At 41.1% G+C, this 25,267-nt stretch overlaps 1 protein-coding gene across 1 annotated transcript; it reads right to left on the bottom strand.

Annotated features, from left to right (window-relative positions):
- Positions 1–21,961: 21,961 nt before the first annotated feature.
- UQCRFS1 (ubiquinol-cytochrome c reductase, Rieske iron-sulfur polypeptide 1) lies at positions 21,962–25,054 on the bottom strand. Its single transcript, XM_068202591.1, has 2 exons — positions 24,794–25,054; positions 21,962–22,731 (listed from the first exon to the last, which is right to left on the bottom strand). The coding sequence occupies exons 1-2, from the start codon at positions 25,002–25,004 to the stop codon at positions 22,121–22,123; spliced, it is 822 nt and encodes a 273-aa protein (XP_068058692.1). The 5' UTR covers positions 25,005–25,054; the 3' UTR covers positions 21,962–22,120.
- Between the last annotated feature and the right edge of the window lie 213 nt (positions 25,055–25,267).

Here is a 25,267-nt window from a genome sequence, read left to right as displayed (position 1 = left end):
TTTTATATATATATATATATACATATATATATATATATATATATATATAAAACTTGCTCTTTTCTAGATGAATCAGCCAAGGTAAAAATAAAAGTTAAACAAGTTGGAAAGGAAGAATCCTTTTATTCCTCTATTTCCTTTTTTAGGATAAGTTTCAATAGACACTTTAAATAAGAAACTTGAAGAGCAGAATCTCTTCTGGTGCCAGAGATCCATCAGGAACCTTAATAATTACCTTACTTGAGGTTTCGTCCATACAGGAAAAATCCTTTTCATCACTCTGGTATCAGGCACATGTTGATCATTATTATAGAAAAGGTAACAGGAAGATGTAAATCAAGTTCCTTGTTCTTTAAAGGTATCAGGAGGATCTCTAACTCTCCCCTCTCTATGTAAGTCCACATTTATACATGTAATTTGAATTCACTTAGGATTTAGAAAAAACTATTTTCAAGTACCTTTTTTTCTGTGAAATAAGAATTCAAATTTTTCCCAAACCTCCGCTGCAGTAAGTGAGAAGGACAATGATGTTACATGCAGTACAGATTCAAATATATTTGCAGCCTTTCTGGTGCTTAATGTGTTTTCCTCAGATACCTGTGTTATAACGGAGAAGCAAGTCTAGCTGTGTAAGGCCTTTTTTAAATTTAGGCTGGTGTGAAGTGTTTCTAGCTTTTTAGCTCACTGATATGGAAACAGGCAAAATTCTTTCTCAAGCTGACATCAAAGCTAACAGTAGATCAAAAATGTTTAATGAAAAAACTCATAGGTAAGCCATTAAAAATGCAACAAAGTGGTCAGTGTCTGGCAAAGTTAAAGCATGGATAATAACATTCATATGCTAATGCAAAGCTGTTTACATGAGGGAAATATAAACCTATTAAATTGTCTGAATTTACCATTAAAGTTCATGAATCCTTTTTTGAGATGAGAGGCATTCCTATTTGAATGTAGATAAATATTCATGGGAGGCTTTCATTTGAAGGGAGACATTTTCTATTAATAAAATTATATCTGGTCTAGATATAACAGGCTGCTACTTGCATGTTGCAATAAAAGTGGTTTGCACTGTATGAAAAAGTGAATATTCATAGATGTCTTTAAAGTTTCTCAGTACAGTATCACCTGAAAATAGCTCTCTCTTGGGGTTTTTTGGTAGTGTTTTTGTTTCTTTGTTTATTCCTTTGTTTTTAAGTAAGATCATGGGCATTCTACTGAGGGATTTTTTTTGTCTTTTTTAAGACTAAAGTGCATTTCATCTGAGTTTCTTGAAGGAAAACAAAACTTTCCCTGAACAGATCCATTTGCCTGATACTTCAAGGCTTATAGGGCAAAAGAGAACTGCAGAGAAAGTTTTTGCCTGGATCAAATCAATGATATCTTATGTGAGGGGAGTAGCAAGAAAAAGGGAACACGTGAATGTGTGAATCTGGTAGAGAGTAATTCTGTTTTAACTTGTTCTAATTGTTGGTGTTTATTTCATTCATGGTTTTTACACTGATTTTAAAGTGGAACATCTCAGATAAAGCTGCTTTCATTCTTTATGTCCACAGTACCTGCTGTTTAAATTTGGTAGCACTGCTCAATATTGCTGTTGATAAGGTGCTTTGGTGGACAGTAAACTAGTGCAGCCTTCTTTCCTAGGAATGTTTTTTCCTGATTTTGATCCCTTGTGTGATTTCTGTAGTGTTTAAGGATTAGAGTTCATCATTGAACCATGGGACCTTTTTTTGAGAAGTTTTTTGCAAGAGCTTGCTCATTTTTTATTACTGGTTTTCAAGAATCTGTAGGATTGTAACACATCTCAAGTCTCTAGAACTATAAAGGAAAAATCTGTGAAGTTGCTCAGTAAACTCCAAAACAAGGCATTGGTTGATATAGAGAGAGTGATGGATTTAAGTTTTGGGTTCTTATGAAAAACTAGCACTGTGCAACATTGTTAAAACAGGGGAAAGTGCTGTGAGAACTGCCAGACCCTGAGATCATGGCAGGTACTTGTCAACAAGGAATCAATGAGCGGGTGTTCTCATGAATCAGCATCAAAAATAATCTTATTCAGCAATTTTGCAGGTAACAATGAAGTAAATTATAACTTGCTAATAATTCAGTTTGCACTGGAGCCAAGAGGGAAGGTACATATTGAGGACAGAGGATGCTGCTGGCTGGTTAGGCCAGCTCCCCTGGGCTTTAGCACAGCCCAATTCAACATTACACACCCAGGAAGAAGCAGAGTGCTGGGCACACAGTAGGGGCTATTTTCTGTGAAAGTCTAACTGTGGAGCTGAGGGGAATCTTCAGCTCCAGGAATCTGCTTGTAAAGTGTTTAGAATTGTGGAGTGTGGGGCTGTGTGGGCCCCTGGCCACCAACACCCAGGATGGGGCAGCTGGAAGGCTGGGTGGTTCCAGGAGCCCCCAGGGCAGCGTGTCTGGGGACACGGAGCTGATCAAGCCAGAGCTACCACTCGCCCTTGCTCCTCCTCAAGATTCCTCACATCCAAGGGTTGTGTTGCTCCAGGGCTTTCTAATCAGTTCCTGAGCAAATCCAAGAAGTATCTTGTTTTTCTTAGGAACAATCTAGCCCTAAGTTTTTTATCAGAGATTAGCAGTTGCTAGACTACCACTGCACTGAAATTATTTCCAAAGGATTGAAATGAAATAAAAACATATACTGCAGGAGCAGATGAAAGATGCCTAATGGGTAGAAAGGGCTGATTTCATCTAATCAGATAGAGACTAAAGCTGGATTAATACTCTTGCAGTTGAATGTTGGGCACAGACTTCATTGGATTCCCTCCAGGCTTTTTGACCATCCACACTGGCAAATGCTGGGGTGCTCTCAAAGGAGCAGTGCAACAGAATTCACGTTTGAGGCTTCTGTAGCAGACCTAACTTTTAGCTGCCAATGTGTTAAATGTTTTATCTCATTCAGAGCCAAAATACTGACTGGATGTTACAGATGGTGATGTGCATGTTTTTGGAAAGATGATGAATGCCTCCAGCCCTAGCTACAAATGGCTAACTAATTAAATATTGTACAGTGAGTTTTTGATTGTGATAGAGTGGAAATTTACAGAATTATCTTGGGTGAATATTTTTATTCAAGAAACAATAGACTTTAAGCATAGTATTTATTCATGAGGGGAAATTTGCCTCTACCTGCAGAACAACCACAGAATCTGTGCAGCACATGAGTTGCCTTCATAATAGCAGTTAAATACTGAAGAGGGATTGTGTGTGATGCCATCTGCCTGTGGAAAATCCAGAAATTCACTCTGAAGGTGAAAATCTTGGTGGGTCTGTGCATGTGGTTGCAAACTGGCAGCCCTTGTGCTTTGGCCAGGGAGACTCTGCACTAAGCCAGATCATTCTGCAGGTGATCAAACTTGTGGTAAAAAAGGGATGACTGTTCTTTGAGCAGGTGAAGTATCCAAATAGAAGATGCAAAGGTCAGAGGAATAATTTAAAAAATCCTTGCTTAGCAATATATATATTTGAGAAAAAAAAATCCATATATCCAAATCATCAGCCAGAGCCATAGGCCACAAGGTTAGAGTATAAACTGTCAATATTAACTGCTGCTAATGGAAATGCAGATTGCTGGAGCAATGAAGCAGAAGATGCACAGGCAAGACATGGAACCGAAGGGAGTGACAGCAAAGCAAAGAAGAGGTTGGTGTAGGGTCACAGTGCTGGCCAGAATGCGCCTGGGAAACAGGACTTGGAGATACTGACCTTTTTTTAGAAATTTGCACTGAGGAAAGACCAGCTTTACCATTAGCTTTTTCTCATTGCTGAAACTGTCTGGTTTTGGATTGCTGTTGAGGCTGAAACAGCTGTGCAAATAACACCAGTGACTCAAACAGTAACCAAAGACCCCGTGCTGCATTCGAGCCAATCTGCAGATCTTCAGCCCTGTGTGCTCTGGTGAGCAATACAAAGCTGCTTTCTGAAACACCAGGGCTGCCTCATTCTGAGAGAGGGCATTGGGTTTTCCTGTACCATTACAGACACTGAGGGCTTGTTTGCATTTGCTGAAGGAATATTTCATTACTCTGGTTGCTTTTCTTAATGAAAACAAATATTTTAAAGTGGTTAATTTATGAGGATAAATATTATTCAGCAGGTTCCTAAACTCCCCAAGGTAAATAATACAGGCATGGTAAAGGCCAGCTCTGTTATATTAATAATTGATGTTTGGCTTCCTCCTAGCTCAACTGTGATCTATTCATCCTGCTTTGTAAAAGTGCAATTAGAGCTGAATTACAGTAATCAATAGAGCAGTAGCATTTACAACCAGGGTACATAAATAGAGGGAAATTTTGCACATAGGAAGTTTTTTGAGGTATATTGCAAAAACTGCTTTAGTTGGATGGAATCTTAAATGATCACAAAGGAGATGAAATTGTAATTGATGCAGATATTTTCAGAGGTTATCTTTTAAACCAAAACCAACATCTAACAATTTGATTGAAATTATTTCCCTTCCTTTTATTTCTGCTGTGTCTCTCAGCCCATTCTCACATGATGTGACTGATGCAGCTTTCCTGTGCTTGTCCAAACACCTGCTCTGTTTGTGGGCAGGTGAGAGAGAGGGGGGTGTGATGGGAAGCAGGCTCTGCATTTGGGAGACTGCGTGGCAGATGTGGGAGGCTCCAAAATGAGTAGTGGTAATGAACAGCTAGAGGAGGATCAGGGGAAAACTCCCATGTGCTATGGCCACAGGAAATAGTGTCAGGGTGGGTGGAGGGAGGGGAGGTGGGATGAAATGACCTCCACAATTCTGTGAGAAAGTAACCTTGGTGATAGCAGATACAACTTTGGTGTAGAAAGGAGCCATAGAAGAGGAAAAGCACTGCAAGTCCTGTGTTTGAGATAATGAAAATAAGGGTGTCTCTGCGCTGAGAGGAGAGGCTGCCACAGGCCTAGGGCTCTGCCCTGTAAAGCTTGTGTAGAAGCTCACACCAAAATCTTTGAACATCCCTATGACTTAGGAAGACTGTGCTTTCTTTGTACCCTTGGGATTTAGGGAGGATTTGGGTATCTCAAATAAAATCTGGATGATGTTCTCCTTTCTTTCTTTTCCTGCTTCCTTTCATGTCCATGTGTCAGTCAGGAATAGCCTTCCAGCGTTCAGGAAACCCTTTCTGGCCCCGTTTCCTGTGTGGGGCTGCCAAGCACTGCTTGCACTGGGTTTGTTTCTGAGTTTTGGGGTTCTGTTGGATCAAATCAAAGCCTAATTCATATGTACAGAGTCATCTTCCCCTACTATTTCATTTGCTCGAGGTTAAGGACTCTCTGAAGCTGAGTTGAGACCTGACTTTGCTACTGGGACGTGCCAAAATCTGGCTGCTGTCCCCAAGGCTGGGAGCAGCTGCTTGGGCAGGCACTGGGCACTCCTGTCCCTGCAGAGGAGCTCTCCTGAGTTGCAGGGTGTGGTGAGCTGGATCCAGGACTGGTGGGAGTCACTGTCAATGTGAAAGCACATACTGGCTGATTATTATTATTATTAATAATCACCATTGTATTCTCCTTCTCTAGAGCGCTGTGGTGTTTGAGGTGAAACTAAGTGTTTTCAGTTCTTTAGGAAATGTGGAATGGCTCAATAATGTATTCCCTGTTGTGACTTTTGGACTTTATGCAATGTCAATAAAAGGATAAAACATGTTTAATTAAAAAGAGGCTGATTTTATTGAACAAATATGCCAAATAAAAACCAAGATAGAAGCACTAACATGTTGGTCTAACCTCTCAAGCACAATTTTCAGTTTACTATAAAAATTTAAAAATAAAACATCTGTTAATGTAATTTTAAAAAATTCATTTAATTAATCTTTATTTTTCTGGTGGCAATAGCTTAATAAATGGGCACTACCAAATAGATAGGAGAAAGGTGCTATTTGAGTTGGTATGGAAGGAGATGCTTTCTTGGATAGAGCTTTGCACTTTTAAACAAGGAAATTAAATAATTAAAGCTCTGCTTACTGCAATCTATATTCCTGGGAAGCATTAGCTTGTCAGTGCGTAATGCATGCACCACTCTGCATGTGCATCATGTTTTAATAATGCCTCCATCTTCCTCATAAGGCATATTGTCCTCTAAGGCAACCCTCTCCAATAACCCTGTCCTGGCAGTTGTCATGTGATCCTGATTGCTTTTGGTGAGTAGAATATCCTGTAATTATTTTCCTCTCCTATTAAGCTTCATATTCTCTGTACATAGAAATGCACCTTCATATGGTAGTATAATGTGTATTGTTTTTTGTTTTATTTGTATAAGCATAATGAAATGATCTCCCTGCACATCCTGGACTAGTATAATGCTTCTTGATTTATTGCTGTACCAATTTATGTTGGCTTATCAGAAAGGTGCTTCCAGTGCATTAGCAAACCCCTGAAGTGCTTCTGGTAATAGGAAAAAGCACCTGGGTAGTTGTAAATACAGGAAAGAAGGTTTTCAGTTTGATAAACCTTAGAGCAGGAAATGCCACTTAGACTAAGAACACAATGTGTTTAGCCAGGCTGTCCCACTGCCAACCTTCTCCACAGGACAGCTGTTTGCAGGAGAATTGAGTTTCTCTCTGGCCCTGGCCTGCTGCCCTTGGCAGTGTTTCCCAAATGTAGGCAGCAGTGCCCTCATTTTCTCACTTTGTTTACCCTGCACTGAAACAATTTGTGGTAATGTGAAGAGGTGGGAGCTGCTGGGTATTAATGCTCCCCTGCAAACTGAGAATTGGACACTCAGTTTAAAGACATTTCCAGAGGCTACATCAATTTAGGGTTAGGAAGCCTTTAAGTTTTGTAGCTTACCAATGTAGCTTCATGTGCACCTATCTGGGAGGAGAGGAAGCAAGCAAATCAACAAACAAGTCATTCCTCCCATAAATCTCTTCTGATTGAACCTGAGCACAGCACAGTGTGCTACACAAGAATGAATAAACCGAGGATAATAACAGAACCTGATTACACAGTGATGGGCAATAGCAGCAAATAGGCCTTATCTTGCACTGTGAAATAGAAACTCATGGCCAAACAAATAAGTCTGGATTCCCAGAGAGAGCATTTTCAGCAATCCATGGGCAATGACCCTCAAAATTATGTATTCAAAAAAAAAATTATTTTCAGAAGTGCAGCCTAGGCTTGTAGTGCAGCTGAGAAGAAGATATTTGTGTTGCTCAATTGCACATGCAGCCTATCATCAAATGTTCACCCCACTGAGGAGCACTGGTGGTCACAACTGGGTGCTGCTCAGGACCCAGTCACACATTAACATTTAAACTTTCTGCTCTTCCTTCTTCCTCTTCATTCAGACAAATAATGACTTTTAAGGAGTGAGATGGGAATTTTAAACCACTGAAAATGGACCAAGGACTTAACCCTTTGAGCACTTACCTGAATCAGTTCTACTCCCACAGGTGTACTCCACTTAGAGTGCATTCTGCTTTAGTGTGTGGAGGATGCAGAAGAAACTGGGTTTTCTTTTTCATGCAATCTCCAAAATTTGAATGCGTTTGCACATTCTTTTTGCACTGGAAAGAAGAAATATTTTGGCAAATGATATTTAGCTATGGCTTTGAACAACCTAATCTGGTGGAAAGTGTCCCTCCCACGGCAGAGGGGTTGGAACTAGATGATCTTTAAGGTCTCTTCCAGTCCAAATCATTCTATGGTTTTATGAAATGGTTGTTTATTATTGTAAAAGTACAAATATATGTGTCAAAACCCAAGGTAATATAATTTGTGAGCTCCCTGTCTACATTTCTTCAGCCTGAGTCAATGAAGAACTTGGGCTTCACTGTCTTCACTGTCAATAAAGTTTGGGTTATGTAGAGTTGTTAGTTTACTGAGTGTTTGGATTTGGTGAGCTCTATTACTCCTGAGTTTAGATCTTAAGCCTTTGCTTAAAATTAAACATGTTTTTAATTTTTTTTCTCAGGAAGGAATTATTATCTGCCATAATACTGTCACACAGAGAAGTGAAATAAAATGGATAGTTTAGCTGCTAAAAGTCTGGTGTAGGAGAAAAATGGTGACAAATATTGAGAGCATGATGAGAGTCTGGCTCCCTTCCTCCATGTGCCCCTGACTGGGGGGCACTCAGCCTTCTGTCCCCACCTGGCACAAGAGCCTGTAGTGAGATCAGCTGGAAAATTATGGATGCACAAGGAAGGGAAACTTTCCTAGGCCTTATAACTACTTAGAATAAATCCAGCAACCATTTTTTCCTATGTGAAAATAATTTCATAAATATAATCAAGTATCACTTTATTTTCTATAGAGGCTTCACTAGAAACTTTTCAGCTACAAAGCTGTGAAATAACTGATTTCTCTAGATAAAAATATGCTATCAGTGTCTGTATGACAGTTCAGCTTGGGTGCTCCTTCTCCAGTTTGTAGTACATGCTGAAAAACTGCCCTAAATAAGATTGTTCTTCACTGGTAGCAGAAGAACTGCAATAATTTATTCTAGCTGAGTATAATTTTCTTGAAAAGATTTAAAAAAATTGAAATAACTCTCAAGCATGTTTTGTGTCCTTATCAAAAGAAAACATCAAGAGCACTAATTCCAAAATTATGCTTGCATAAACGAGCGTGAAATGTTAGCATTGTAATGGATTTTGTATCCTTTAAAAGTAACATGAAATATTGCCAAGAAATAAAGTAAAATATGCATCCAACTGTATTGTTACAGCAATTATAATAATTGCTGATGGCTGTCAAAGGTACCTTTTGGCTCAAAAATCTCAAGTTAAATCTCTCTCCCTGTTAGGAGCATTAGTAGATACTTGTTGCTGGACTGCCAGCTTATTTTGTACCAACAAAGCCCATCAAAATCTCTCTCTCATTGAAGATGCTGCATGAGTTGCTGCTTGGCAGTGCACACCGTGTTTCTAACCCCAGATTTAGGGGTGGTGGTGTTGTTTCCCCAGTGCTAAAGGCTGAAGGGAGCACTTGCATGATCAGAGGTGCATGGAGTGTCTCAGTGTTGCACGTAGGCAAAACTTTACTAAAGGAAGGTCTTACAAAACCATGGCTCAGGCCTGCTGCTTTGGCTAAGCAGAAAAGGGCTGTGGGAAAGGGACTCAGGTGAATCTGAGATAGAAAAAACAAGTTATGTAACACCACGTGTTCACATCGTGGTGTGTGGTGGTTGTGGAATTATGTTTGTTGTGATTTAAAGCGATGTAACTGATAAAAGCCTGACTGCTTAGAAAAGTCTGGTTTTGGCAATAAAGCAGCTTTCCTTTGCACCTGCCTGGGGACCCTGTGTCACTTTGGACCCTCCCCACGTCTCAGGAGTGTCTCAGCAGGATTGTGGAATGCTTCCCTGGGGCTGGGCACCCTGCACGGTGTCACCAGTCAAGGGGACAACCTGCTGAACTCAAACCATGAGCCAAGCTGCATTCCCAGTCACTGTATTTCGCATGGTGCAGTTTTGGAGCACTCCCTGTACATTCACTGAAGGGGGAAAATGAGGGGAGTGGGCTTGTGAAATCTGGTGTAAAGCAAATCTGGCTTCAGTCCTGAGGTTTTCTGTCTTGCTCTTGTGGAGCTGCAATTTTTGCTTGTTTCTCATTTGTCAGAGCTTATCATTATCCTTCAGGTTTTCTGTGTCAACTTGTTTAGAACTGACTTCTTCCAAAAAAAGTCCCCTCTGCCATTCATGCTGTAGGAAACCACGGGATACAAAATAACTATGAAAGATAAATTTTGGTTTGATATGAACATGGAGTTACCAGTTTATTAAATACATCTTATTGTGTGTACCAGTAAATACATAAATTTTAGGCTTTTGAGATGCACACAATTATATGGAGTTCAAAAATTTAAAACTACATGATAAAATCCTAGGCAAGGAGTACATATTTATCACAAAGCAATTAAATATCTTGGTTTGTTTATTCCAAAATTAACTTGGCATATTAATTTAACATGAAAAGAGTGATTTAATGAAATCCTCAGAGAATTACGATCTGCCCTTTGAATAAGTTATCTAAAATGCTATTTTATTATGTAAAGCTATGTAAAATAGAGTGCATTCAAGCAGTGGTTCAGAAAGTAGCTTATCGTAACCTCATGTTCATAAAGAAATGACATAAAAGATCTGGGGATCGCTGCTTTTCTTTCAAAATGGGAAAAATTAAGCAGAGACAGTCTTTAATTTGAAAAGAGCTAATTTGACATGGAGATAATTATCTTGGTACTTTGAAATGTGATTAACTCTAATTATAGCCAGTAAAAACCCTCGAGGGAACAGTGAAAACACAAGGCAGTGTGGAAGCAGCAGTGTGACCTCACGTGTGGGATTCATGTGATGGAGCAGGTCAGATTATTTTCAAGTGGGTGCAAATCATCCTGTGAAAATACACAACCATTTCCTCTGATAGAAATTCCTATTGGCACACACATTCACCCCTCAGCACGAGAATAACATGGGCAATGTTTACATTAAAGAATTGACTTCACTACCTGTGTGGACACAAACACAAAAACTACAGCTGGCACATCACTTAAATCCAGGAGCTGTTTTGTCCATGGAGAATCACACTGAACTTCCAGCAAGATCAGTACATTGATTCCAATAAGGGGATTGCAGGAAGGCAACCCAGCAAGCTGTTCACTGATTTTTTTTTTTCCCAATTAATGGAAAAGACTGTTCTCCCAGTTTAGTTTGGCAATTAATTTGAAACATGAGGACTAGTGGTACTAAATAGATAATATTGTTCTACATGGCTGGAAATAATTTTCAGAGTTTGGCTTCCTTTTAACTGAATCTAATGAATTGCTCCTCTCACTTCTGTTTCCTGACAATGACATCCATAAGGGAATCCTATATCATGCTGGGCTTTGGTTTTGTGTTATTTTTTAAGCCTTTCCCAGTATTTGCCATAAAAGAGATTTAAACCAGGGATGCTTTGCCTCAGCTGAGGTGGCAGATGCAAAAGTCCATGAAAGAAGGGCTAACTAGCATGGAGTATTTAGTACTGTCATGCTGAAGGCAATTCCTGATAAGGGAGAGGAAGTCAGAAGTCTGGCTGTTGTTATCCACTTGCACAAAGCTCAAACAAGTGTGGCTTTCCATTTCAGCAAATGCTTTCATACTCTTGTTTTATGGAAAACAGTAAACAGGATCATGGCTCTGTAGTTAGTGTGTTATACCAAGCTCTGTATCTTTTCCCACAGGATCTGGCCATTCTAAGTTTGTTATGGAATATTGGACAATAAATGGATTACGTTTTTGTGTTATTGACAGTTTAGCATTCCTTTCTGATGAGCTTTTGAGCAGGCAATGCTGTGCTTTCTGTTACATTTCAGCCTATTGTCTCAAAATTGCCCACTGCAAATGGTTTCATTCAATAATTGAATACTTTAGCTTATTTTACCAGTATGGTTTATGTTTGGTGGGGGTTGTTTTTGTTGCTGTTGTTTTGGCTAAGGCTTTCTTTGGTTTATAATTTATTGACTGATGTTTTTCACATCACGATGTAGAATGTGGCTTCTAGGCCCTCAGCAGCTTGGTTCGTTCTGTGCTCTATTTAAACTGATACAATTCTTTCTGCATGTAAGGAAAATAAATGACATTTAAAAACTGTAGTTTAGTTGTTTGCATGTGGTTAAAGGAAATGGATGAGAAAAGGAAATGGATTAATTAAGTAGAGATTGTTGCCTGAGTTTTCTCTCTAATGTAACATTGTTTTACTGAACTGAGACAAATCTCAAAACTGCTGCAGTTTATATGACTCAGCTGATCATTTCAGTCATAGAATCACACAGGGATAGAATGGTTTGGGTTGGCAGGGACCTTAAAGATTGCCCAGCTCCAACCCCTTCCTTGAGCAGGAACACCTTCCACCAGCCCAGGTTTGCTCCAAGCCCCATCCAACCTGGCCTTGGACACTGCCAGGGCTGGGGTGGCCACAGCTTCTCTGGGCACCCTGTTCTACCACCCTCACAGGCAAAAACTTCAGTACTGTTTGCCTTTTTTTTCCCCTTATCAGTTATACAAAAAATATCCTTTCTCATTTAGTTTAACTTTTAATCAAATAAATGCAAAAATCTTGTACTGTAGAAGAGTTGTTGCTGCAGTAGCTGGGGATGCAATGCATGCTGTAAAAAGTGTAAAGCAAAAGGTTTTTACTTAAACACTAGGGAAAATCTGAATATTTTGGATAGAAGAGGAACTGTCCAAATGAGCCTAGCAACTCTAGTATTAAAGCATAGGAAAGAAGCTTGAGCAGCTTAAAAGCCAGCCTGGAATGCTCCTGCCCTTGGGCACAGTTCCTCTGGGCTGGACAGAATGCTCTTGAGAGTGCATAACAAACTTAAATTGTCACATGCTCATACAGCAATAGCTTTTCACCTTTTATTTTGTTCCACTCTGTGCCACCTGTACCTTCTGACTGATCCCACTGTGACAACCTAAAGTTTCCCATTAAAACCCCACCGAAGTTTAGTGGAGGACACAAATTACCCATTCCCACGACATTGCAGAACTGCAGGGAAATGTCTTTTTATTTTAATTGCTGCCTAAAGATCCTTAGACAAGCTGATATATAACAATCACATTTTCTGGCTTTCCTATTTTGTATTTAATATAGTATGGAAAAATTTATTGTTCCAGTTATCCAATTTTTTGGGGGGAGGGGTCTTAGCCAGAACTGTGGCCTCCCTTGGTGGCTCCTCTTCATCCTGAAATCCACCCGCTCGTGCTCACATCAACCACCTCTAAAAATCACCCTCATAGCTACTCTTGGGTTCACCTTCTTGTGTTCCATGTTATTACTGTCTTCTTTTTTATATCTTTGTATTTTCTTCCCAGTCTCTGTCACATACTTGCTTGCACTGAGGAGGTGATGATCCCAGAGCTGAGCCTGTTGGCAGGGCTTGAGAGCAAATGCACCAACTGTGCATATAAACCATGATGCATCTACAAAAAAGTACTGATCCCCTTAGCTACATCCTCATAATTCATATTCTGTCTGTGAACGAGGAGGATGTTGTCTTTCCAACCTACCTTTGTTATTTATTCTCTTCAGTAGGTCTAATATTTGCAGAAATGCTCAAATAGAGATAAATCTTTTCTAATTCCTTGGGATTTTATTGTAGCAGTGTTCATCATGATGAATTCTTTCAGTATTTAAGAAAATCAATTGTCAATTAGCTTTTATGGGGAATTATACATTGTGATTAGTCATCAGTTGGGCATTATGGTGTTATTTGACAACTGTTTAAAACATACAGTAATTTGCTTTTATTATCTATCAAATAGCCAACACAAGTTTCAAAAATAGTATAAGCTTTGGAATTATAATTAGAGGATGCTTCATTGGGAATTTTTTTATTACACAGTATTACTGTTCAGAATTAATTATTTTGTTTGAAGAAAATTTAATATATTATTTACAAAAAACATCTAGCTTACCTGGTTTTTGATTTATTTCTGTAAATGTTTGAAGAATTACAACTGCATTAACAAGACTGAAATAAGTAGATAATCATTCTAAGGTAAATAGGCTTGATTAAATAATGAATAGTTTAAAAAAATAGGGGGTTTTGTTCAGAACAAAGGATGGTGCCTACAAATCTGAATAACCTGATGAAGTCTTGTTTCCCCTTGATTTGGAGGTTGGTGCTGCATTGCAGGATTGGTCGCAAGTTTATTTAATCATTTCTGTAAGCAATATCTATAAAACATTGACCTGACTTAGTAAATTCTGTAATGAAATGGTGTGTAACATTAGCAACAAATGTTTTTAAGTAAATGAGAGCATTATCTTCTTGCCAAAGAGCACAGGAAAATGAATTGATGCAAACCCAAACAGGTTCCTATGCTGCTCTTCCTCCTTAGCTGTTGAGTACATCCAAGAGCATCCTTACCTTGCCCAAAGATATTTATTGACCATAGCATTCATTACTGAATATCCAAGTACCAATAACCTAAAATATATGCCAGTTTTAAAAGTCTATATGTAAGTTTTAAATGTTTTTGCTCCTGAGGGATGTTCTCACTAGCCTTCTCCTGTCTCATTTGGAAGATGGAATGTCTGTTTGCTCTGGAACTGGCTTGGCTCTAAGGGAGACATTACAGTGGCTATTCAAACCTCTGGATGCAGCATAGCATGGAATTATTGTGGCTTCTATTCAGTGGAATATCTTTAGTGTAGGAGGTGCATATGAAATCAGTCTGCATAAACCTTTCCTCCATAAACATTTTTACACTGAAAGCTTTCCTACAGTAATAATAATAATAATAACAACAGCATTACTGGGAACTGCCACCCACTCTATAAAGGGTACTTTACCCAAAGAGTCCTAAATAAATCTGCAGCAATCTGATGCTTAACCAGAGATATTGCAAAATGAAAGGCAGATTATTGGCACAGAGAAAGACAATTTCTAGTGCTACTGAGCTCCTTGAGAGAGCTGTGTGGGGTCATGACTAGCCCACCCTGTCTACAGCATCAACCAGTAACAAATGCTGTTGGAAAGAGAAAAAGAAACATGCAAGACTAGAGTTTCATCTGGATTTCCAGAACTCTTCTGTTCTGGGCTTCTCTTGAACCAGAGATTGAGCAGGAAGTTTTGCGTTCAAAATCCACAAATGGGCCTTTAACTTCTGTTGCACTTGTGTTTTTATGCCTTCCCCACATTCTGAAGCAATGATAGCATGTGAAATCCACATTTCCTTTTTTCTGCCTTGCTTTTGTAGTTTGGTGATTTTTCTGCATGCTTTTTATCCCTTCTTTGTCCTTTTATTTATTGTTGATTTGGGAGATCTATATGGTGTATTGGGAAGACTTATGTGAGCTGAGTGCTACCACTGAACATCCTTCAGAACATTCTCCTCTGCTCCCCCAAATGTCTTTAAAAGATCAGTGTTTTGAGCAGTGTTAGGTTCCTGTGCAGTCATAGAGTTTTAAAATTATTCCCCAGCATCTTCCCACCCGCTTACTCTCCTTCTCTGTGAGGGAAGACTCATCCATTTACAATTTACAAGCTGAGAAAGGAGCTGGTGTTAAATACTGTGCTGGCAGAAGGTATAGTCTGCTTCTAACAGATGTCTTCAGATTTCTGTCAATTACTTGTCTTGCTGTAATGTTATCTTCTGATTTGTACTTCGTGAAACAGGAGTTTAAAAGAATTTAAATTCAGGTCAGTCACCAATCAAATGTGTTGGTGCAAGTCTGTGAGGGATCTACAGAGTTTACAGAACCTGTACAGAGGTGCCCTACATAACCTTAATCTGTTTTAAAGTTACCCATGCTGTTCTGCAAGGAATTGTATTCCAAGGATGCCATTCCTTGCCATCAGTGTCCTTCTGCTGGGGTTAAAAATGGCCATGGGGGAAAGGACAGGACTTAGAGCTGTGTCCTGACAGAAGCTGTCATACCTGAGTTGCCTTTCACAGCTGAAAGGAAATCTGACTTCAAACCATCTGAAGGATGTGTACAAGTATAACTACGTGGTGGAATGAGATGGATAGATCAAAGATTAGTGCATAACTCAGAAGTAAATGATGCTGCACATGAAGTTTCTGTGGTTACTCTGAAGGGCATTACTGGGGAGTCAGAGATTGGAGACAAGTGAGTGATGAGCTAATATCGCTCTAAATAAAATATGAAACAAGAATAATGAAAACACTGAGCTGTATGTTCTCACAGAGTTGGAAGAGTTCTATCAAAAACTACAATTAGTTGTCAAAAACATTCCTAAGCCAAGACTTTCTTGTATCATTTAGACTTCAAAGCAGTGTGTCATTCAGAATACACACTGCAGTGCAACTGGGAGGCAGCTTAGGAGATAATGGGAATAGCACTTTGAGATCCTTAGATGAGAGTTAAATGAGTTGCTAAAGAAAAATTTCAGCAGGGACTTCAGTATTATTTAATTGTTGTAATTTATGTCAAAATAGAAAGAACAGATAAATGTAGATCTTTCCAAAAAGATGCACAGAAAAAAGAATTGTTTTGCAACTAAGTCCAAAGAATATATGATAGAGACCAAACATGTACAGTGTTTGGCCTTTTTTCCCCCCTCTGGTACTGATAAAACTAATTACAGAAGAAAGTGGAGAAAACTGGTTTTGTATTGTCCAAACAAACACATTTTAGCTAAGAAGCATTCCATTAAAGCCCACTTGGGTAGAAACAGTGAAAAAGCAACACACAAGAAGCTGCCAAAAAAGTTAATAGATTATATCTCACCTGGGAGAAACATACTGCTGATAAGACTGCTGATGAATGAAAGACAGCTAAAAATCACAGAATGAGGCAATTTCTGCTGCCTCTGAGCTTTGTGGAAGGTAAATGGAAGGGAAAATGACTTAAACATCATGAACATGATGGGAAGAATGCAGTCACAGATCCAAGAGATTTTTCATAGGTTGCTGAGTCTTCTCTGCCCAAAGGTAGAGACTGTGCCTCTGACCATTCTGTGCTCAGTGGGGCTTTGGAAATTGGGAAATTGTAATTCTTACTGTTCATGGGACATTTATTTTGCCTCTAAAGATTGAAGCTTCACAACACGGTTCAGTTTAGTATTTAAATGAGGCATATTTATTCTACCATTGCACCTATAGAATGTTTTGCCTCCTCCTGTGTGCTGTGCTTTGATTGCAGCAGCTTCATTTCATGCTGACTTGAGATATCTTTGAAGATATTTATGCTTCCTTTGTAGAAAAAAATGCTGGATTAATTAAGACAAACACTATTTCTAGGTTGATGGGCTCTGGACATCAGGACTACCTAATCCATAACCACAAGCTAGACCATGACTCCATGATTTTATTGCTGATCTTCCAGGTTTTTCTTTACCCACCCAACTGCTCCATCCCTGGGTGTTTCCCTGGGGTTGTGAGTGCAGCTGACATGAAGGGCTCAGAGTGTGACTGCTCACAGTGCAGAGCCTGAGGAGCCCCTCCTGCCTGAGAGAAGCTGATGGATGTGATGCCTTCTGGCATAAATGGAAGTGTGTTTGCCTGGGAAATGAAATGAAGGAAAAGGCAGAGAGGAGAAAAAATTTGGAAGACAAATAGTGGTGGAAATGCCAACCTTTACTGACCTCAGTGAAACAGCCTAGAGATGGCAAGAAATTCAGGGTGGAAAAGTTGATGATTTATAGACTGCTCGTAAGAATGGCTCATATCTATTGCTATGAATTTGAAGTAAGGATACATTATCTGTCAAAATACAAAGCTGTCCTCAAAAACAAATGTTTCTGAAAAATGATTGGCACAGGGTGAGGAGAGAAAAATGATCACGAACAACTCTTCTGAGTGTCACTGTGATTAGGCCCAAAAATTATTGGATGAATTCCAACCTTCCAAATGCTGATATAGAAAATACCCTTGTAAATATTAAGTGATAAGTTTTGAACAGCCTGACATATACTTACTTGCATGTAAAATAAACATACACAAACATATGGGTAAGTTTTTTTTATTTTCTGTTACCATAATGCAAGAATTTCTCTATCAGATACACAATGTCAGATATGTCTTGGGAGAAAATACCAATGCTTTGTTTAGTTGGAAAAAACACAAATGTTTTGAAGCAGTTATTTTTCTTCCTAGTCTGTATCAAGTACAGTGGCTAGGAGAGAGATCTTTTTGTTTTGTACTGTAATCTGAAGCAGGTATTAAAAGAACTGAAAACAAGAATAAATAGTGGCTTCTGCTTCTGGAAACATTATAGTCCAAGTAAAGTCATTTAAATCCAAGCATATCCAAGTGTGAAAAGAAAAACATATTGACCTATATATGCAGTCTTTAATCAGGCAGTCAAAATTGATGTTGTTATAGAGAAAGAATTCCTGTTAGGTCAGAAGTTCCGTGCCACTCTAGGTACTTCAGTGGGAAATCTCAGCCACATCTTGTCGTGTGTGTTAAATTCTAGCTTGCACAGTATCTCAGTGTACTTTGGACCTTTGGGGTATCTACAATCCCAGGCAAACTGCTGGAAAAGCCACTGCAGCTCCTGATCTTTTACTGTTTAATTCAAAATTGCTGTTCAGTTGGATCTGAAAATAGTGGGGAAGCCCAGCTGTAGCCTGGCACAACTGATAGGCTGCTGTGTAAAGGTGACATCCTCCAGGGTACAGTTCGGGCTGACACCAGAAATGCTCTGTCACACTTGCTGCAACCAGATGGAAACCTCCAATTTGGGGTTGGTTTGTTCTCAGATAGCTATGTGGCCTAAATGTAGTCAGTGCTGTAGTCAGTCACCAGTTCTGTGTGAGTTATGCACAAGTATGGTTACAAAGCCATCCTCCTCCTCCTCGTCCCCACGCAGACTGACAAAAAGCCCTGCTGCTGGTAACCTGTGAAAGAAAACTTTCCTCTCAGCTGCTTCTTGCTATTTCTTTATCTTCCACAAAGGTAGGCAAGAAAGGCAAATTTCTGTGCATGCCAAATCTACCCTCTCATGATATATTATTCAAGCAGTTTATATTATGGTTTTAAGTACTCCTTTTAACCATTAAATCCCCATACATATAAAATTTCCTGGACCTCCTAGGAGATGATGCATTTCTCAGAAACTCTTTTGATCATCCTAGGGCTTTGCAAACCAGCAGAGTTTTTCAGGAAGCTGGCACTTTTTCTTTGTGATGGGAACTACAGGCTGGCATTATCTTAGAGGTCTTTTCCAACCTTACTGATTCTCATTCTGTGTATTGCAATTGCTTGTAGATTATATGATGACTCTGAGGAGTATTTGGTGTTCTCTTACTGTGTTATGTGGTGGGAGTGAACCAACTCAGTCCAACACCACCATTAGGTTGCTTGCAGAAGGCTATGCACAGAACCTGCATGTTGGTGATTTTTACTGTAGAATTTTTGCTAAAGATGATTTTTACTGTAGAATTTATACTAAAGGTCACTCAAATACAGGCTTGTGCTAAGTCTAGAAGCAAGACCCTTTCATTTGTACTGTTTACCTTCTGATCCACCTCTGCCTCTATGAGTGTAACTTCTGCTTGGTGTGGGAGAAGATGAAGTCATTGTACAGTTGCCAATTCTTTGACTGACTGACAAAAGACATGAGCCATCAGTACTCTGTTATGTTTGTTATTAGAGGTGGAAGTTTTCTTCTGCTAATTCTCTGTTACTTATGGGCAGAAAAGACACTCTCCTCCCGTCTCATGTTCCAAACCCCTGTAGAAGCTGGGTAAAACCAACAAACATATGCATTTCAAATGTGCTTTAATTCCAGAATTGCTAATTTTAAATTTCTAATGTGATAGGGGAGAAAAGTGCATTTAGCAAACAATGTGGTGCATTACATTTTGATTATGCATTGCTAGAACAAGGCAATGTCATAATTTATATCTTGAAGTTATTAAAATGTTATAATGCTAAATAGTTAATGAAGAAAATCTATCACAGCTGTTACACAAAGGGGTTGCCAGTAGTGCTAGGACAATAAATGCCAACAGTTCTGTGTCTTTTTGAGCAAACCAAGTTATAATGTGCTGTTTCTCTTGGTGCTGCAGCATGTTAAACAATACAAGGACAACTCTAATGAGTCAGAAAAATGCCCAAGTAACTCAGTGACCTACCTCTGACTGAGGCTATAAATTGACACTTAAAAAATAATCCAGCATAACACGTGTTCAGTGGTTATTTCCCTCAATTTTTTTCGCTCTTGCAACTTTCTGACAAGAGAAATGTTCTGTAATCAGTAATATATTTCCTCCATTAATTTGTCCAGACCCTCAGCTTCCTCTATTCCTGTATGAAGAATTCCATTCATTTTAGCATTATAATTTATCCCCACAGATTTTAATCTTCAAAGTTATTTTAACATTTGATCTATTGACAATGTTATAAACCATCCATTCTTGTTTTCATGGGTATCCCAGGTCCTTTTCTGCAGACCTGTTCCCTAGCTATTAGTTTCTATCACAACACGTGCTGGCTTTGCAGGGTGTTTAATTTTAATTCTGATCCTTTTTGCATCAAAGTTCGCAGCTGTACCCAGTTCACCACCATATCCAGCTTTACAGAGCTCATTCTCTGCCAGCTGATTAACAAACAGTGGGCAGTGTTGGACTCAGATGTTCTCACTGAGCTCCTCACAGCATGACTCGTTGCTCCAAAGGGGAATTGCTGGTAGTTCATCCACCAGCACTGCTTTGGGAACAGCAGTTCTCTACAATAGTCCCGTTTATACCAGGTTCCTTGACAGACATGAGAACGTTTTGTGAGATGGTGTGAAAATCTTATTTAAAACTGTGGTAGCAACTGCTAATATCCCTGTTTCCAAGGCCTCTTATCCTACTATAGCAACAAATGTGATTGCATTGACTTGATTTGGTCCTGATAAATCCATGGAGGCTATTACTTATCAACTTCTAGTATTCTAGCTACTTTACAAACAGGATTATAGCACTGTGTATTTTAATAGGCACAAAATAGAAATGATTGCTTTAATAAATTGAAGCATAATTAATTTTGAAAATGTAGTATTAATACAGCTGTTTAGCTAAGGGACCATGTTATGTGTCACAACTTCTGTTCTTTTACAATTCCTACACAAATTTTCTGAATGCAGTGAGCCTTGCTGAAGTGCTCAGGGTCCCCTTTTCCTCCTCTCAGTGCAAACACTACCAACAAATGATGGTAGTACCTCTGATGGGTGTGGGAATGAGCAAACTGCTCCTGGCTGTGTCACTGCTACCAAGGCTGCATTGAGGAGCACATCAAGGCCCTGTATTAGCTGGGGCTGAGCTGGAGATTGAAGTGGCTCCAAACCCACATTTCTCTTGATGACATTCACCCAAAGTTTATCAGTTTTGTCTGACTTCCTCAGTTACTGCTGTTTTTCTAAGTTGCTAGATATGTGGAAAATAAAAAAATCTCACTTTAAAACACAAACCCCTAAGGAAGGGTAATGTTAAACAGAGTTCTGGTTGACATTTCCTAGTTATTGCCCTTGTTTCTCATGTCCCCTCTAGACTGACAGACTCTGCCCACCTCTGGGGATGCCTCTGAGAGAGGAAGAACTGGGATTTAATGGAATGTTGCACTATGGCTCCAAGGGTCCACTGGAACCATCCACCCACCCCTGGCTCCTTGGCAGTCAGGAAGGGCTCCTCTGGGTGGGCTTTATGAGATCCAAGTCAGAATCTGTGTCTTTATGCAGGACTGGCCTTTAACTTGACCTGCCCGAACCTTTCTTTACTTGTCCCTTTGCTTCAGCTACAGCAGCTTTGTGCTGTCTGGATCCATTTGAAGAGAGGCAGAGAGCAATCTTGTCTTTTTGTCTTTCATATGGCACAAAGAAAAATATATTTTAGAATTAATATCTGCCTGCACAAAGGATGTCAGTTGTTCACCAACAACGGTTTTCAATTTTTACTGTTACTTGCATAGATTGTGACAGAGTTCCTGAAATGAATGACACCTCTATTGTGAAAGTGGTGTCAGACAGCACTCTCCCTCACTACATCTACAGAACAGTATTATGTCAAACCACACTGTAGTCTCCAGTTAATACTGTTTAATTGTAGCAATCTGGTTTTTTTACTAGTTTATTATGAATAAGCTTTTATTATTTGCATCTTGAAAATTCTCTCAGACTTTTCTGTAGTTTCTGAGGATTTTAGTTTCTATTCTGCAATTGAGGGAGCACATCAGTGCAGTGCAGCACAGAAGTACTTTCATACCAGTGGTAAAGAATGGGAAGGAAACACAAAGTACAGGATTATTGGTGTCTTTTTGCTTTGTTCTAGAAACAGCAAACCTTGTTTCTCCTCCTGTTCTGCTTGCAGTGAAATACCAGCTCTGTGCTGTGTTGGCAGGACCAATGCTGGCTAAAACATCTCTTTGTGGCTTTGTAGCTCAATGCCCTGAATCAGCAGCCCTTCAGGAGGGCTCTGTGTTCTGGGTCTGCTGTAGCATCTCCTTGGCTGGACACACTAGAAATGTGTACACAAAGAAAGACACTTTATTGTAAGTCAGGAACAAGTGCTCACTCCAAGTTTTTATTGAAATTGAACACAGTATTCAAGCATAGTTCTGGTTGAGAATCTAGATAGCTAATTTCTGGTTTTACAGCATGCCTCAGTTAACCCTTCTGGTGTACATTCCCAGGAACATGGAAGTGAGCAGGCACCTTGTCTCTCAGCCGACCACCACCGTGTCATCCCCAATGAACTGGTAAATTGGGACCTCGAGGTTTAAGGGAGCAGGGCCTTTCCTGATCCTGCCAGAGGCATCATAGTGGGAGCCGTGGCAGGGGCAGTAGTACCCACCAAAATCCCCGGCGTTGGCGATGGGGACACAGCCCAGGTGAGTGCACACACCCACCAGGATCACCCACTCGGGCTTCTTCACTCTGTCTAAGTCGTGCTGCGGATCCCTCAGTTGAGACACATCAACTTCAGCCTCCTGACTAATTTCTGCCTGGGTTCTGTGACGCACAAAAAGGGGCTTCCCTCTCCACTTGAAAGCCATGTTCTTGCCTTCTGGAATGTCAGACAGCTTGATCTCAATCTTTGACAAGGCCAGCACATCAGCGGAGGCACTCAGGCTGGAAATAAACTGGGTGACAACATTCTTGGCAACATAGGCAGTTGTCACACCTGTCGCTGCAGTCATCAGGTAGGAGAAGCCCTTCCTGGAGTCGCTGCTGCCTTGGGAAGAGGCGTTGGCATCCTGCACATCCTGCCGGCGGTAGGCAGAGAAGTCGGGCACCGCGACATCGTTGTGGACGCAGCGCACACCGGCGGGGGCTGCACGGAAAAGGACAGCAGATGACACCACGTGCAGGTAAAACACACTGTCATGCATTGGAAATTATACCTTTTTAGTGGCAGTTTTGGAATAATGGGTAGAAGTTATTCCATAGTCTGGGTGGGATTCCATTAATTAAGCGTTTTACTTTTGCATTGTATGAAAATGGTTTTCAGAGGGAATTTCTGGTACACCAACAGGTGATCTCTGAAACTGGTTTCCCTGTTCTTTGCAAAAGAAACCTGATCAGGGTGCAGAAAACCTGTGAGAAGTTCTGGGCTTCTGGGAAAAAAAGTGAACTGTTTTTTCAGTAAATTTCAAGAAGAAGCTCCAGTAGGATACCATGACTAGCTCAGCAAAGACAGACCTCTTTTCCATTCAAATGTTTCCTTGCAAAGACCTGCTAAGAAATCTGATGCAGTGAAGTTTGCACATCTGCAGTGTAACACTTTTGTGTTATTTTTTGTCTGAAGTAACTTCTATGCCTGCAATAATATTAAGTGTGTGGTTAAGCACTTTTAAAATCAAAAATATCAGGCACCCTCTTTCATATTAAATTGTTGTCCTACCTAAAAGCCATAGTAAATAATTTTAAACCTCCAGACCCCATGTTCGCTTTTTAAAAGATTCAGGGATAAAGCTAACAACTATTCAATTTCAATTGGGATTCCCCCATCAACCCTGTGTGCTCAAGTAACAGGATATGCAGGAAAATGAAAAGGCCTCCCATGAGTTTCTCCAGCAAAAGAAAGCTGCGTCCTCCACTGAAAATCTATAAGCCAAAAAAAAGAACATGGCAAGGACAGAACACTTTACTTGCCAAAGTACAACCTGTTACTTGAAGAGTATTATTTAGTCTTTATATTTTCTAGCAGTTGGCACAAAGTTAACAGATGTCTCAAAGTACTTAAGCTCTCAGGGATTTATATGCAGTACAATGAGGATAATATCTACATTTATTTACAAGTAACTCAGCATTGAGAAGGTAATTGCTATAGGATTTGAACTGCAAAGAAATTAAACTGAAAATCAAAATTCTGAGGTAGTGCTCCACACTAAGTTATTTCAGTATAAGACTTAAAGCATTTAGTAACATGTAATATGACTAACTTCTCAAAAGTTTGCTTTACTCAGTGTATGTTTGACGTTAATTAAAATGTCAGATAAATGACAGATAAATGTCAGCTATGTCAGTTCCAGATTTGTAGAATTTTCACCTGCACAAACCCTTTACAGCTGAGGGTCAGGTGAAGTACAGCTCTAACTGCTACAGAGCATCTTCAGCATGGCATTCTGCATTCAGAATGCGGAATGAAAGGTGTGCACTCTGCACCAGCTGAAGCAGAACGTTCCATCAGCGGGCAGCAGTTCTCCAGGAGTGCAGTGCCAGCTCTCCAGGAGCTGCAGCCCCGGGCGGCAGGGACAGGCACAGCCCTTCGGCCAGAGGTCGGGCTCTGAAGAACACCTCGGCGTCACTCCCTGGCCGGTGCTTTCCCGACCTGGGTAAAACACACGGTGTGCTCTCACTGCACCCCTCTGTTCCCGTGCCCGCGGTTTAAAAACCTTCCCGAATGACAGAATCTAGCTGCATTTCCTCAGCGGTGAAATGAAAATCACCTGAGCCACCTCCCTCAGCGGGGATATCCAGAACCCCTGAACACAATCCTGTGCTGCGGGCTGACCCTGCTTGGGCAGAGATGACACACTGTGGTCCCTGCAGCCTGCCCCATTCTGTCAGTCATTAAAAGGAAGCGGGCATTCAGGTGCCCTTGAACAAGCTCTGTAGCTGTAAGTGGGTGCCGCTTACAACGGTGACAACAGAACCAAACATTTAAAACCCCCAATCGGCCCGGGCCCCCGCCGCCCGCCCGCCGCCTCTCCCTTCCCGGCTCTGCTCCCCCGCCCGCCGGGCCGGACCCGGCTCTCCCCGCCGGGCCGGGCGGCGCCCGGGAGCGCAGGCAGGGCCCTCGCTGAGCCCGCGGCCGTGGCAGTCCCGGCCGCCGCCGCCCCGGCCCGCCCCGCCGCTCCCCCGGCCCGCCCCGCCGCTCCCCCGGCCCGCACCGTTCAGGCTGGCGCTGGCGACGAGACCCCCGCGGGCGGCGCGGCCGCTCAGGGACTCCCGGCAGAGCAGAGGCCGCTTCAGGTCCAGCGGCACCTTCTGGTCCCGGTGCGCGGCGGCCGGGGCGAGCGGGCGGAGCGGGCCGGGCACGGCGTGCGCGGCGGCGGACACGAAGGGCGCGAAGGGCCCGGCGCGGGCGGCCACGGACAGCATGGCGGCGTCCCCGCGGCGACCTTCCCCGCCGGCGCGCGCCCCCACGCGTCACGGCGCCGCGGGCTGGCGCGGCGGTGACGTCAGGCGCCGGCGCGCGGGGGTGACGCAGGCGCGGAGCCCTGAGGGGCGCGTGCCCCGTGAAGGGCTTCGGGGCAGCCGGTCCTTCTCCTTGCCTTGTGACTTTATTTTTAATTTTTTCCCGTTTCCCCCACCTGTTGTGCCTTCTTTTCCTTCTTTTCTCCCCTTCCCGTGCCGGTCTCTGC

Source organism: Anomalospiza imberbis, chromosome 12 (assembly GCF_031753505.1).
Source record: "Anomalospiza imberbis isolate Cuckoo-Finch-1a 21T00152 chromosome 12, ASM3175350v1, whole genome shotgun sequence".
Lineage (NCBI taxonomy): Eukaryota > Metazoa > Chordata > Aves > Passeriformes > Viduidae > Anomalospiza > Anomalospiza imberbis.
The sequence above is the reverse complement of the archived record's forward strand: the minus strand, read 5'-3'. Positions and strand labels throughout refer to the sequence as shown.

Excerpts from the sequence above, each read along its gene's own strand:
- UQCRFS1 (XM_068202591.1), bottom strand. The coding sequence starts at position 25,004 with ATGCTGTCCGTGGCCGCCCGCGCCGGGCCCTTCGCGCCCTTCGTGTCC. Across the intron at positions 22,732-24,793 it reads CGCCAGCGCCAGCCTGAACG|CCCCCGCCGGTGTGCGCTGC; the intron begins GTGCGGGCCGGG and ends TTTTCCGTGCAG.